Source organism: Rhinolophus sinicus, chromosome 3 (assembly GCF_057876585.1).
Source record: "Rhinolophus sinicus isolate RSI-liver-muscle chromosome 3, RSI-T2T, whole genome shotgun sequence".
Taxonomy (NCBI): Eukaryota; Metazoa; Chordata; class Mammalia; order Chiroptera; family Rhinolophidae; genus Rhinolophus; species Rhinolophus sinicus.
This window is the reverse complement of record NC_142503.1, coordinates 37,444,562-37,459,632: the sequence shown is the minus strand read 5'-3', so window position 1 is coordinate 37,459,632 and position 15,071 is coordinate 37,444,562. Positions and strand designations below refer to the sequence as shown.

General features: G+C 34.5%; 1 protein-coding gene across 9 annotated transcripts in view; it reads left to right on the top strand.

Moving 5' to 3' along the window:
- Positions 1–15,071, top strand: part of PDE4D (phosphodiesterase 4D) — a 1,272,577-nt gene that overhangs the window by 1,084,862 nt on the left and 172,644 nt on the right. For all 9 annotated transcript variants that reach the window (XM_019743390.3, XM_074328918.2, XM_019743396.3 and 6 more), the window contains one exon: positions 7,661–7,697. In XM_019743390.3, coding sequence (XP_019598949.2) covers positions 7,661–7,697 — 37 coding nt within the window. The remainder of the gene's footprint in view (positions 1–7,660; positions 7,698–15,071) is intronic.

Sequence of the window (15,071 nt, the reverse complement as noted above, 5' to 3'; positions counted from 1 at the left end):
TGTCTGGCACATAGTAGGCACTCATAAAATGTACTGCTCTCACTCCTCTCTATTTGATCACAGCCTCCCTTCTAATCTACCGAATCTTTTTACCACATGGACATCTTAAAAAAATTGTTGCACTAGCTGCCGGTACATAAATCTTTTCCGCAGGAACCCATCCTGGAGAAAAACCAAGCTAGTGGGGCCACTGACGTTAAGCACAGGCCTGTCAAATAAGATAAACTGTGAAAGAAGAACCTGTTCGTAGAACACAGAGTCAGGACATTTGTGACAGCTTGTTGTGTACTCAGCCCTTTTCCCTTTCCTCCTTCCCCCTCCACGTACGTCAGCACTGGAGGCTGTGTCACAATAATGGGTGACAGCAACACTCCTGGAAGTCTAAGATACTGGCTTTTCTTAAACAAAATAACTGAATATGCTTGGTGAGTGTGTCCACACGCATGTGCAAAACAGTTTTGAACTTGTTGAAAAATGGAAAATGTTTCGATATATACATTTGAAAAGAGATTGTCTTTTGTGCCATCATATTACTGACTGGAGGGCACTTTTTGTCATCAAGTACCTTCTCTCACAAAGCCTGAATTTTTGGTGTATGGCAAATAAAGAGGAGATTACACTTCAGACTAGAGAATTTTTTGCTTATATTGCGTTAACTCTAATTCCATTTGCTTTATCATTTGTATATATGATATGAGCACATCTGGGCCAAAACTGAGTGGTTCTAAGGATTTTTTTGAGGGGTCAGGCCAGTCTTTAATTCTTAAAATGTTCCTAAGAAGTGAACAAATGATTTAAATTTCAGAAGACTAGGTAACTTCCAAGGTCACATCCATTTCTAAAGTTGTATGGTTTTTTTGTGTGTTTTAATTTTTCTAAAACTTCATTTTTGAGAGCAATTTTAGGTTCACGGCAGAATTATGAAAAAGATCCATGATTTCCCATATACTCCTTGCCCTCATACCAGAGTGGTACATTGGTTACAATTTATGAACCTGCATTAACACATTACGTGATCTTTTCAATCAGATGAAGTATACCTTCAAATGTAATGTTTGTAGAGCAGCTGTTCTTTAAAGAGATTTTCCATTGAGTAATATAAGCAAAATAATATAGTAAATTCTCTTTATGCTGATAAGGATGGTGGTGGTGTTTTCCCCTCACTGCAGCTCCCCCTCACCTTTTGAAACAGAGAAGACAGAAAAACAAAAGGCTTATGTTAAAGGAAAGACAGCTCACAAAATTTCCCTAGGATTATACTGACATACACACATGCACATACACAATATATACTACATAACTTTACATATATTTACATATGAATGTATATGTACATAAATGCCATCTTCAGAGGCCTTTGTTACACATGACATGCATACAGTCTTGCTACGTCCTGAATATGCACATATGAAATCTAACTATCAGCTAGAACTATCGACTAAGTGGGAAAATAAAATTACTTCATTTTATATATTATTTTAGGACTGTAGGACATAAAAATCAGTAGGTAGGCTGAGATTGTTTTGTTTTGTAAATCAGTGGTGAAGTTTTAATTATTTATTTATATTTTTTGCATTTATATGTAACTGTTGTTTGTTATCTTTATCATATACATCACCTACATGAAATGGAAAATGTATTAAGATAGTAAGTTGTGTTCGACGTGCTTTCGGCATTGATAAATGCATAATAGATGCAGAATTGTAGTGTTTAAGCACAGAGCCACTGAAGTCATGTGGCCTGAACTTGAATCCTGGCCCCATCACTTGATGGGGATGTGATATTTTGTCCGTCTTCGACCTCCGTTTCCTCATCTACAAAAAGCATTTAGTAAGAGATAATCAATGCAAAGTGCTTTGCACAGTGCCTGGCACATAATAATCATTTGATAAATGTTATTTATCATTGTTTTTATAATAATTATAATTGTTTGCCATTGTTACCATTATTACTTATAATTTTGTTGGATATTTGTGCTCTGATTTTTTTAAATATTTATATTAAAAGTATGTTTTAAGAAATAAAAAATAATGGTAACATTTTACAAGGACCCCAGTGCTAAAGCCAAGAAGACATTAAGTTACTTTGGTGGGCATCAGTGAAAGAGATTTTAAGATAAGTTACCACTCAAGTCTATTAGGAAATTACAATTCGAGGGCAAAGAAGGTATTAAAGGTACGTGAGATAAACTGTTTCCCCATAGAGTTAAGAACTTCGATGGCCTCATTCACCAGTGTTTGTAGAATAGGGAGTTAGCTTATTTGTCTGTTAAAACTGAGGAAAAGGTTAAAATGTGGTTTCTTCTTTTTTTGCTAGTACAGGATATAAATACAAAGGTGCTCTCAAAATGGAGGTAAACATTTCCACTTCTTGACTGATGGCTATTGTTACCATTATCAAAAGACCGTCAAAGCTGTGTACAGATACATACAAATGGCTTCGAGTTTGATGTGGAAAGAATTCGGATTGGAAGATACTACAGTGTTTCCCTGAAAATAAGACCTAGCTAGACAATCAGCTCTAATGCGTCTTTTGGAGCAAAAATTAATATAAGACCTGGCATTATATTGTATTATATTATATTATTATATATTATATTATATTATTATATTATATAAGATTCGGTCTTATGGTAAAATAAGACCGGGTCTTATATTAATTTTTGCTCCAAAATACGCATTAGCGTTGATTCTCCCGCTAGGTCTTATTTTCAGGAAAACACGGTACCTTACAGAATACTGAACTGTTTTAATTTTGCTCCTATATTAATTTACATTATTTTAGTTCTCAGTAAAATGTTTCTAGACATTCTTGCCAAAAATGTAATTTTCGATAGTTTTGACTTTTGACCAGAGAGAGGACCAAGCTTTTGTGTTAAATGGATTTCTTTAATTCTAAGTGACAAAGGACAATCACATTCAGTTGTGGCTAAGGTTGGCTTTGTTATACAGGAACTTCATTCCCTGAGGTTTCATAAATGGAGGCACTACTTAATTTTTTTCTTGACTTACAGTAGAGGTAGTTCTAAATTAAAAGGCTAAGCAGTTAAGAGGAGCCATATCCTTGGGTGAATCTGAAACCAATGAACCACAGGTTTTCATTTGTTTTTTGTTGGGTTGTTTCAGCAGTATATTGTCTACCAGCACCTTATTAAAATAATAATGCCTCCTTCATCAGTAATTTTAAAGGATTCATTATATTCTTAAATGTGACATTCATAATTTCTTAGAGCCAACTTGGTAGCCAAATTTTTCAGAATACTTTCATTGCCTGAAACCACAGTTTTGTGATTTTAATAAAAAAAGGGAGAATAACATAAAATATTCAATATCCTCGTGAATTTAGTACTCAATGAACCCAATTTTTCATGTAGTATTTTAATATTGACTAACGGGTGTTTTATCAAAATAAGCATGTTTCCTTTACTAAGTGATTTTGAAAGGAATGAATGAACTAAAATGAATCTGAAAAATTCATACAATTATTTGATCTTTTTAATTCTAAAATAGAATCAGTACTTACATTTTAATACATTCAGATTGATATCTACTTGAAATTTTTAAAGATTACTAAACATATACTGGAATCATTAAAAATACCTTAAAATATAAAGGCATGTAAAATTATTCATGATTCAGTATGTTTGATGTTAAAAGCTAGATATAAAATCGAATATACAGTGTGATTCCAAAATTGTGTAAGAAATCATGTATTCCATAAAAACCATATCTAATATACATGTGTTCACATATATCTAAAAGGAAAATATTATTGACAGTTATCTTTGGATGGTTCTTTAAGTTTTCCTTATTTTTCAAAATTTCTATAGTTAATAAGTGTTTTACATTCAAAAATATACATTTTTTTAAAAGATCAAGTACATTGTGTTATGTACTTGTTTGTTTATTTTATATGTCTGTATTTCAGTGAACATGGGAGTAGAGTGGTGAGTAGATATGTTCCTCGTGTAGCTAATTCTTGGGTGTTGTCAAATAGCCTAGGCTCCCGGAAACATTTTTATGTGCATATTAAAAATGAGAACATACTTGTTTCCCTTTAATCCTAAAAGAGGCAGATCAAGGGTGAATTGATAAATGAGTGATAGTTTTGAGACTAAGGGACACCAGGATTTCAAAATACAAAAATACCAATTTTCTCTGTTTCTCAATTCCCTAATCCTATTGACAAACCCCAGAGGAGAATTTTATCCTGTTTCATAGCAAGAGAGAGTGAAGCACAGATGAAAAAGTTTTTGCAAGATCAGATTCAGAAAGTAATCCTCAGCCCATGGCTCCTCTTTAGAGCGCTTGTTCACACAACCACTTGTGCTTAAATTGGCGGTGCACGATACTCAGAGGCAGCACCTACTGAATGGCCATTAAAGTTCTTAGTATCTTAGGATTGGGAGTCTTTGCTCAATAGAGTGTAAACTTTCTTCTAATTAACTGCATCTCCTTTTCCTTCTGGTTTGGTAATAATAAGGCGTAGAAAGGTTGCTGCCTCGTGTGTTTCGACACCATCTTGAACTAGTTTTCAAAACTATATTCTCAGGTGCTCTTGGTCGAACTGATTTTATAAGATGACAAGGCATTTTTCCACATTTAAGTACTTGAATCATTTCTAGATCTCAATGAGTTCTCCTCCATCCAATGAGGTCTCTGTAAGAGGGTTTGCTTTGGGATTGTTCTATAGCGTTTTGCCAACATTTCTGGAGTCTTAATACAGAAAGAATGAGGGGAGAAAATAAGGTAGTAAAAGATACCAAAGTAAGGGAAGGATGGCCAAAGGCACAGGGATCATTCCCGACTCTAATGTCATTGCACTTTGAAAAAACAGAAAATTCAATAGTACACTTTAAGCCTTGTATTCCCCTGCCTCCAGTGGTGCTGGCTCAGCACTCACTCGGCGAGTTCTTCTCTTTGGTATCAGGGAAAAGCAGCCCCACTCCGTACCCAGGGCTGGAGGAGGTGACTCTGGTTAGGCCCATGGTAACCAGGGCAGGTGACTAAGCACCTCCTTCCACACCATGAGACTGGAGGCCAGCATGACACTGACTCTGCTGTGACGAGGACTGGGGTACACATCTCCTCATCACCCAAATACAAACATACTTACCTACATACATAGATATATACACACATACGTGCGTGCATACATGCAATGTAAAAAATGAGCTTTTATCCCTACTGCCGACCCCTAGCCCGCACTCCCCGCCTGTCCCCCATAAATAACTCCAATCCTTAAAAAAAAAGAAAAAAAAAAAAGCTTTTTTGTCCTCAAAGCACAGCCATTGCTTGTTGGCAAAGTTTGTTGTTGTTATCTTTGTTTGTTTTCATTTAAATGAAAAACAATGCTATATAATTCTCTCCAAAAAAAAAAAAATAATAATAATGTTACCAGGAGGTCCAGTTTCAAGTCTCTGGGCAATGCTCACTGTGCAAATTTGAATCTAGCTTCTTGTCAGTTTTTCCTAGCAGTCCCTCCCTGTCCTATAAGAACCAATAATCTTACTGTGTGGTGCTTGTAATCCCTCTAAGCCCCCTGCAATTAGCTAGGTTTCCTTGTTTAAAAAGTTCCTTGTTGGGGAAGTTGTTCAAGTGGAGCATTTCAGAATTATTTTCTATCATAGCCTTTTTTTTGCTGTGTACATTTATTCAATTCATTAAAACTCACACACTCTTTAAGCCAAATTGTATATAATAACAAAATAATCTTCTGTGGATCTTAATTACCAGACTGATTTTTGATTAGTGTATAATCAAATTATAGGATACAATTAAAATACACTTATGTAATGTTCATTGTCTTCCATACACAAAATATTGTCTATGTTATCTGCACCATTGTACTTGTGAGACTAGGTCTGATAAGAAATTTTAATATTGAGGTACGGACTTAGACAAAGATTTAAAAATTATATATTTGGTATGTATTCAAAGATAATTTAAGCATTATGTAATTTTGAAAAGAAAAGAATATAGTTTGTGACCTGGCATTTATTGAGATAATTTGCCACTGAAATACTAGAAATAATTTTACTGTTACTCAAATGAGACAGTCTTGTGGTATTTGCCAAAAACAATTTCTGGACAATTCAAAAGAGTGAAATATTTCCATCACTAAAATTATAACTCTCTCTTTATGCTTTGACACGGAAAGGAAGCAAGACTGATAAATTATCTTAAATATTATATATTCTAAATATATGTTCTATAGAGCTTGGGAATTAAATGCAACCAAAGAAAGAATTAAGATTTTAATAGACATTCACACCCTTTTCAGCCTAGAGTTATTCAAATCCAATATATCATGTAAAAAATTAGAAGACTTATTTCCAAGGAATAATTTCAGATTGATGTTGTGACTTGCTCAAGATGACGTAGTTCTTAGAAAATAAATTTTGCAGTCAGGCAATTGTAAAGAATAAAATGGAAGAAAAGATTGTACCTTGGGAAAATACCTAGATTTCATACTACTTTAATTTTGACTATGTGAATAATCTCCACAAAGAACAGGTGCTCCTCAAAAAATTCTGAAACTAAGGGGGGTGCAAAATAATGCAGGTTTTCTTTAAATCGTGTTCCTACCTTTTTTTCTGCTTTTATTTTCCCACACTTTGAATTTCATGCTCTCTGTGTAATTTGATGACAACCATAACAACTGGTCTAATTATTGGTAATGATCCGTTTACTAACGTCATCCATATGCTGAAGCATATTTCCTGAGTGTTGTTTTAGGAGACTTAGGTCCTTTTCAGAATTGTTCATAAGTGAATGAATGGTGCCAGGGCAGTGTTCTAAGTGAGGGTCATGTCCAGCTTTCTGTGTAGAATAATTGCATTCACTTTTGATTAAAGACCTTCAGTTAGCTAGATCAAGAAATATTTCATGGAGATTTTGGAAATCCTTCTCACAAATTATTCATTCTAAGAAATACCACGAAGGAACTCTGAGCCCTGGTTTCATACTTTCCTCCAAGTGGAATGTTGCACAACTTTCCTAGCCTTTCCCTGTCCCTCCGAGATGCGTCACACTGACACCTTTCTCCTGCATCCCTGGGCACGGTGTAGTGGAGGTTGCTGCAGCAACAGCACACACAGGGTACATTCCCCGTAATTACAGTGACTGGGACGTGAGTCAGTTGAAAAGTTTGACGGGGTTTTTATTAGTGTATGATGCAGGCCATGTCATCTACAGTTCCTCGCCTGTCGAAGACTCACACGCGATGATGCGGGACAATTGATGCTTATCACCTTCAAATGTTAGATGGTCCAGGGACCTCTCACCAAAGCCATTGGCAGGTGCAAGCGCCTTCCTTCCCCCACATCCCTGCCTAATACCTACAATAAGAGGACAGGAGTAAAACTCAGGTCCCACTGCTGGAACTCCATCTCTAGTATTGCATATCCTGTGTGCGTAATGAGCAACAGGGACCTTGGCTGAGGATCCTCTTTTTACCCAGGAAACTGGACAGTGGTTAACATCCCAGAAGACATATTTTCACCTCAGTGGCTGGGAAGAACAAGTGCTGAAGAATAAGGATGGAATTACTGTAATTCTCTATGGGAATCTATGAAAGTGGAATTTACCATTTAATATTGATCAAAAGTGGTTATAGAGTCGTTGGTAACTTCTAACATTGGATTTGGTTTATTTTTCAGACACGGAGATGACTTGATTGTGACTCCATTTGCTCAGGTAAGCATAGTTTAGTGATTGGACAGGTTTTTCACATTTGAAAATTTAATTTGGGGCATTAGTTCCCATTCTTAATTTCATGTAAGTCAAACCCAAGGTACAAATACAAATTCTGTGGTTCATTCAAGTAATTCAAAGGCAATGCTAGACAGTGTGACCTTGACCACATTGGTCTGTTTCCTATAAACCCATAGACCTGAAAAGAGTCTTTGCTTCAAATTACAAATTAGCTAAGTGACATACTTAAATAGGAACACATTTTTTAACTGACATATCACTAGAAGCAGAAGGCTATATCATGGATTAAATTACATGTAGTATAATTAGGTACGTGCTCAGTGCTTGAAATTGAGTATTCCAATTCAACTTGATGCTTTATTTACTCCTTTTTTAAACATGTCATTTGTACAAAGATTTAACTGAGTGACACATTTATGTTTATTTGTTCCTTTTAGGTATACAAATCATGAAAATACTTTAACCACATGACATAAATATTAGAAGGTGATAAAACGATCTAAAGCATTTTGAAATATATATAATATATAATATATATTATATTACATATATTATATATTAATACATATAATATATATTATATATATATATAATGGTTGATTACCAGATATTTTTTGTATAGACCAGTGCTTCCCAACAATAGCTATACATTTGAATTACCTAGAAAGCTTTTTATCCAAGACTGCACCCCTGATCAATTGAATCCAAAAATCTGAGGGTTGAACACAAGCACATGCATTGTTAAAGGCCTCAGTATTTTTCCAGAAAAAGTTGAGATCCACTGGTTTAGACAGACTTGGGACAGAATGGGATAAAACTGATTTCACATGAGACATGAAACAGGCTTAAAGCCAACGCTGACTGTTAATAAGAAATGTTAAATATCAGGATATAAGCGATCTAGAGAGGCTATAAAAAATCATAATAGTGTCAGAACTAGCTCTAGTGCCTTGGACAACTCATTTAACTTCTGTAAGATTTCTTTTTTCCAACTGGTAAAATTGGTGGCTGTCCTGGATAAAGGTAGGCCCCAGTTCAAACCCTATCTTGTCCTCTTGCTAAGTGAATAGTCTTGCAACTCACTGAATTTTTCCCAGCCTGATTCCCTCCTCAGCTAAATGACAGTTCCAAGAGTATCCATCTCATAAGGTTGTTAAGAGATAGAAATAATACCGAGCCTGTAAAATGCTCTGCGTATGTTCTATTAGGTTGGTGCAAAAGTAATTGCAGTGTGAAAGGTTAAAAAAAATTGCAAAACCCACAATCACTTTTGCACCAACCTAATAGAAGCTAAAATACTTAATGCTTTTTTTAGTGTTGTTATTGGTAAGGGCTCATTCATCTCTAAAATGTTATAATACGGTTTTGTTTTTTTCTTTAAATGCATAATGGTAGTGTTTGAATAGTAAAATTATGTACAATTCTTTCAATTTTTTAAGTTTCCTGAAGTTTTATAATTGCTATAATTTAGATAAAAAATATTGAATCCATAAGTAACACAACTGTATAATAGTGATTTTTTTTGTTAGTGAAAGCAATTAAAAATAGAATACAACCACCATCCCTTTCAGAAAGTCAATCTTTGTTTGCGTAAGGTTTTGCTGGAGATCATAAATTCTTTCCAGTAACTATATTTTTGTATTCAAAAGTTTTGTGCTCATGTTTTAATCATATTTTGGGATAGCAAAATCATATAAAGCTAAGGATTTTTAAGTGATTACTACTGAGAACCCATAATTTCATTTGTAAGAGCTGAGAACTGGGTGAACAGATCAAATCAGGCAAAATAATATAAATAACCATCACCAAATGTAGAAACAATGTTTCCGACTTGACCTTATTCAGGTATCCAGTCTTGCTTCTAACTAAAGTCTTTAGGTATTGTTCTAAGAAAAATATATCTAAATGTATAGTTAAAAACTTAAAAAAGAACAATATTTTGTATATGATACCTTCTCTTTTTACTTCAAGTAGGATTTATTAATTTCCAATAAATAGATTAATAAATTTTACTTGGTCCTTACTATCAGCACTCTTAAATTCTAAAGAAACCTAATCTTTTATATAATCAGACACTTTCTATAGTATGCCTATAATCTCAAAAAAACTAATAGAATTTCAGTACACTGAGAAATATATATATATATATATTTAAAATATCGCTTAGTATATGTTAGTAAATTGTTTAGATAAATATGTGTGGTTAATACCCTTAGAAATTAGAACTTTAAATATAAACCACTCTTTGTAATATGTAGGCATATCTGATGCCTGAAAATAATCCTGGAATGTATTTAGAAAAGTTTGCTTGTGACTAGTTTAATGACTCATAACACCTTAAAGATGGTCATTGCCCCAGAGACTGCAGATTCTTTTACATAGTTTTCATCACAGTTTTCACAAATGGTCTTTTACTGAGGTATCTGATCTAGAAAGTTCTACTAGAATTAAAACTAATAATAATAATAATAATCTCTTAATAGTTTTACCACTGATAGAGCATCTTTAGGAAAGCAGATAAGAAAGAAAGCCCAGTTAGCAGCAGTTGGTCTGTGGACTTATCTTAAGCCCTGTTGGGCACAATTACCTGATTTCATTTACCTAACCAATAACTCCTCAAATTTTTAATACAGAATAGAATATTCACTATTTAATGCTAAATATTATAATGCTAAAATATAAGGTTTTTATGTCACTTGAAGTGATATCAACATTATTCAACTTAATATACAATAGTTGCTTCACTGATGGACAGCAGACAGTTGATTTTAGACAAGTCACTTAGGGACATGTTCAAATAGTACAAAGAATTCTCCCCTTTCCCTAGCATTTGAGATTTGGAATTTCACCCCTTTCAGGTTTGGAATTTCACACTTAAAGTCTTCTGGTGAAAAAGCCATACTGCTTCAAAATAAAATATGTTTGTTTTAAAACTTTAGAAAAGAAATATAAGCAAAAGGAAGAAAAAGAAAGTGGCTTATAATTCCAAACCCCAAAATAACTAGTATTAACATTTTACTTTATATCCCATTAGGTGTATTTTTCTGTTCATATTTGCTTTACCATAAAATGTGCCCTCCCCCCCACCCCCCGTCCACTGTCCAAAGTGGCAACGGTCTTCTCTTCAAACGCATTTTATCTTCTGCTACTTCTTGAGAACTCATTTCTTTTTGCCTGAGTCCATCTCCAAAACATGAAAAGATTCCTCCATTTTTTCCTAATTGGGGTTTCCTGTGAAGCTAAGAGAATAAACTCTTAAATTATAAGAGAATTTAGAAAATCATGCAAGGATATATTCCACTTTGATGGACAGGGCTGAAACCTAAAACATCTTGGATGGACGAAATCTTCAGAAAGGTCCTACACTACCCCTTCATATTCTATTTCCACGTCTACAGCATTGTCAGAGTTAGAAATTCTTGCTGATGTTTAACCTAAATTCTTTTCCACTTTCAATTTCTTATGTTTTCCACTATAAGCTCAGGATCCTCTTTTTTGTCAGAAAAAATGACAACTTTATTTGATATATTACCATTGTGAAATATTCTCCTATTTTTGTGCTGAAATCTTTTGGTGTAGGGATTTCCTTAGGCATGAAGGCTAAGTGTTGAAAGAATCTCAGTGCCACACCACATCATGCCACTCAGCAACTGGCTTTTCCTCCCAAGTCTGCAGTAACAATTTGACCAGAGTTCTTGTGGGGAACCAAGAAACACAAGGAGACACAACACTGATGAATATAGGAAATCCTGCTTTGTAGTCAGCTGCCTATGGCCCCACCAGTCCCATTATTTGTTATGACTACCTTGTAAAACTAAGTCAACTAGAATTCTAATCTGGAAGTATGGAATGTTAAATGAAGTGGTATCTTTGCTTAATGGAAAGACTGAAAATACCCAAATCTGATCTTGCATCCCTTGATATATCCTCATGTCATTCAGACTAGTCGTTCCTAATCCAGGGTAGGAACAACTGAGTCATTTTACCTTTAACCAAAATACAGCAGCTAATTTTATTAAAAATGTCGTTATTATTAACACTATAGAATATTACTATTTTATTGGTAACAGAACATTGCCAATATATATTTTTCTTAATTCCCCTGCGTGTCCCTTCCTCATTTCACCTAGCAACAGCCGTTTTGTGGCCACCTCCTCACAGGCCCCAACTCGCCAAATCCACATGCTCTCCCTGCCAGGCTTGGAAGAAGACAATCATCACATTTCAGTTTCTTCTATTTGTTTTTCTTTGTTGTTTATATTAAAAACAAAAACGAAAAGCACAAGTACCATGTTCTCGGAATCTAGAAATCAACATTCAACCTTTGTTGGCATACAAAAATAAAGCATTTTCATATGGCTTAACTGAAACATAACTTGGAAAGGGGTTTTCTTTCCAATCAAAATGACCTTTCTATCTTGTAAATAATCATAATTTGATTCCAGTTTTATTCTGGAGGTAAAACCTAAGCAAGGAATTCTTTCCCTTCCCATTTCCCCCAAGGCCAGTGGCAACTCATGGTCTGTGTTTTGGTGCCATCTAGTGGCATAAAGAGTATTTGGAATGAAAACCCATCCTCAAAAGCAGAGGCTTTAATAAGAATCTTATTGACACTTTAAAAAAAAAAAAGAAATCTCTTTAAATATTTTCAAGAAATCATTATTATACAACTATATACTTCTTTTAGGCTATTATGTTCAGTTGTTTAACTTTTTAATGGTGCCCACATTTTCCTGCTATTTTCAGTGAATCTTACTAGTTAATAAATGTTTAGAAGTACCTATGAATATCTGAGATTAGTGTGGGAAATAACATTCAGTCTCTCCCATGGACTAGTGTATGATCCAGCTCTGTGCAAAAGTTTTCCATAGCACTATTATAATTTCTTTCCTAAAGTGTATATATTTCTTATCATCCCCAATGCATTTTTGACCTTGACTGATTACACTTTTGCTTGGAGGGGCAGAAGAGAAAGAAATACCCTTAATTTTTTAACCATTAAGTTGTGTGAGAGAAAACCTCAGGGACCTGTTTGGTTAGCAAGCATTAAGGAGTGAAGAAAAATTGCAGAAGTGACAACAGTTCTTAAAGGGCTGAATTCAAGGGAAGTGAAAGTTGCTCTTGAACAAAAGCAAAGGATAACTGAACCCTAATTTAGGGGCTTGAGTAAAACTGTTTGCATTTCTCCCCCACAGACTGCATCAGCAGATGCCTCACTCTTTGGTCCCGCAAAAATACAAATGAGAGCATAAAAGACTAACATAGTGCATTCATGTTGGGACATCTAGGATTACTCAACTAGACTTAGGGCAATGCCCCCTTATAACATTTGTCTGGAACTTTTATTTCCAGTTCTGCCAATAACATATGTGTCATATTGCAGAAGATAAGAGTTAGTATTTAATATAAAATTTATAAAATATTATTTGTCCTACTACAGAAACAATGATCTAATACTTGCACACATAGGGAATGACATATCTACAGGTTATTTCCTCCAGCAAGGTTTGCAAAAGCAAAATTTAGACGACAATCTAAAAGTCAAATAGTAGAAGGCATAGGCAGCTGAATGCCTGGAGGAGGGGCTGAATGGGAAATTTATTTTTTCACTTTTTGTTTTGAAATATTATATGCACGTAAGAGGAGCAATCTAATGATCATCTAACATATGAAGAATAACAATAAAATCAACAGGTTAAGAAATAGAACTGTACCAATATTTTTAATGCTGAGTGTCCCTCTCCAATTTCATCTACTTGCCTCCTCTCAGAAATAACAATAATTTTGATTTTTGTCTTTATTATTGAGGGGGAAACATTTTACCTTCTACGCTTTTGTGTTTAAATTCTGCACCATGTAAAGATATAGATTATGCAAAAATACATTAAATTTAAATTAAAAACCAAAACAAAGTAATCTAATTTAATATAACAGAGTCAAAAATTTTGTACAGAAAATTATAGTATATCTTTTATGAATTAATTATAGTATATCTTTTATGAATTAATGTTTCCTTTCAAATGAGCATAGAACATGACTTACCTGCAGTACAGTTTCTATTTACCCAGCTGTCAAATACAGTGTGCTTATCATAATTTATTACAATAGAAGTCTCAGAATTCTGAGTTTAAAATATTGCCTAGAAAAAAAATCAATTAGGGAGTACAGTGATCTTATTGAAAATTTTTTATTAGTGTATTTGGTATTCGATTCTCAAAGCATAAATTAAGTCTACATGATTTAATGACAGTGGATCATTTATCAAATTTATTTCTGCATCATTCCAGATTTCATGCCTAATGAAAGACATCATGATCTGATGTCAGCATTTGGCTAGTTGAATACTCCGTGATAGGCAGCGTGACCTTTCAGCGCTGTGGGTTGTTTATATGTGATAATAAGCCAGGTTTTTCCAGTGACTGAGTTAATCATGGCTGGCACCTTAGGAAGCACCATTAACTCCTTCAGGGGACAATGCTACAGGTCACCATCCCAGTGCATAAACAGCACCCTGGTGACTTACAAGAATTAATGTCAATTTCAAAAAATGTCTCAGACAATTTCTTTTCAGAATTTCTTAGAAAATATTCAGACTGACTTTTGCCCAGGTCAGTAACATGTGAAAAAATTCTGAAAACAGTTCTGGAAACCTTGGAGCAATTATAAATTTGCCCCCCCCCTTTGTGTTACCAGTGATAGGCATTTGTAAATGTTTTATGCTCATGCCAAATCATTAATCAAATGGATCGTTGCCATATGGGCTAATATTCACTGAGTGCTTTCTGTTTGCCAGGCACTGTTCTTGACACCTAACCTGCCATTTCATATAATCTTCACAACAAGCCTTTGAGGTAGATTTCGTTATCCCAGTTTACAGATGAGAAAACAGGTATAGAGAAATTGAGTAGCTTGTCTAAATTTACTCCTTGAAGACAAAACACAGCCAGGCAGTCTTGATTGTTAAGTAGTACCTAATAGGACATCTGAAAAAGGTGTTTTAGATAAATTTAATATTCTGGTTGTCACCTAGATTACCTATCATCTCACCTAACATAGGCTGCACACTGGGGAAAACTTGCCTGTTGTAGGAGAAAATGAAGAGAGGTAAACCTCTTGTAATGTTTCTCTCTTAATCTTAACTTCCAATTCTTTTGCCACTTTCTACTTTCACTAGAATTAGGAAAAGGAAGGACTATCAAGATGGTGGGGCTGTTGGTCCTGCCTTGTGTATGTGGATATGTTGTGTCATTCAATCAACAAATTTTTAGTGAGTATCTTCTATGGGCCAAGCACGCTGCACGTCCAGGGTGGTCCCATTTTATGTGAGGAATGCATGCCTGAGAACCTATAATTCAT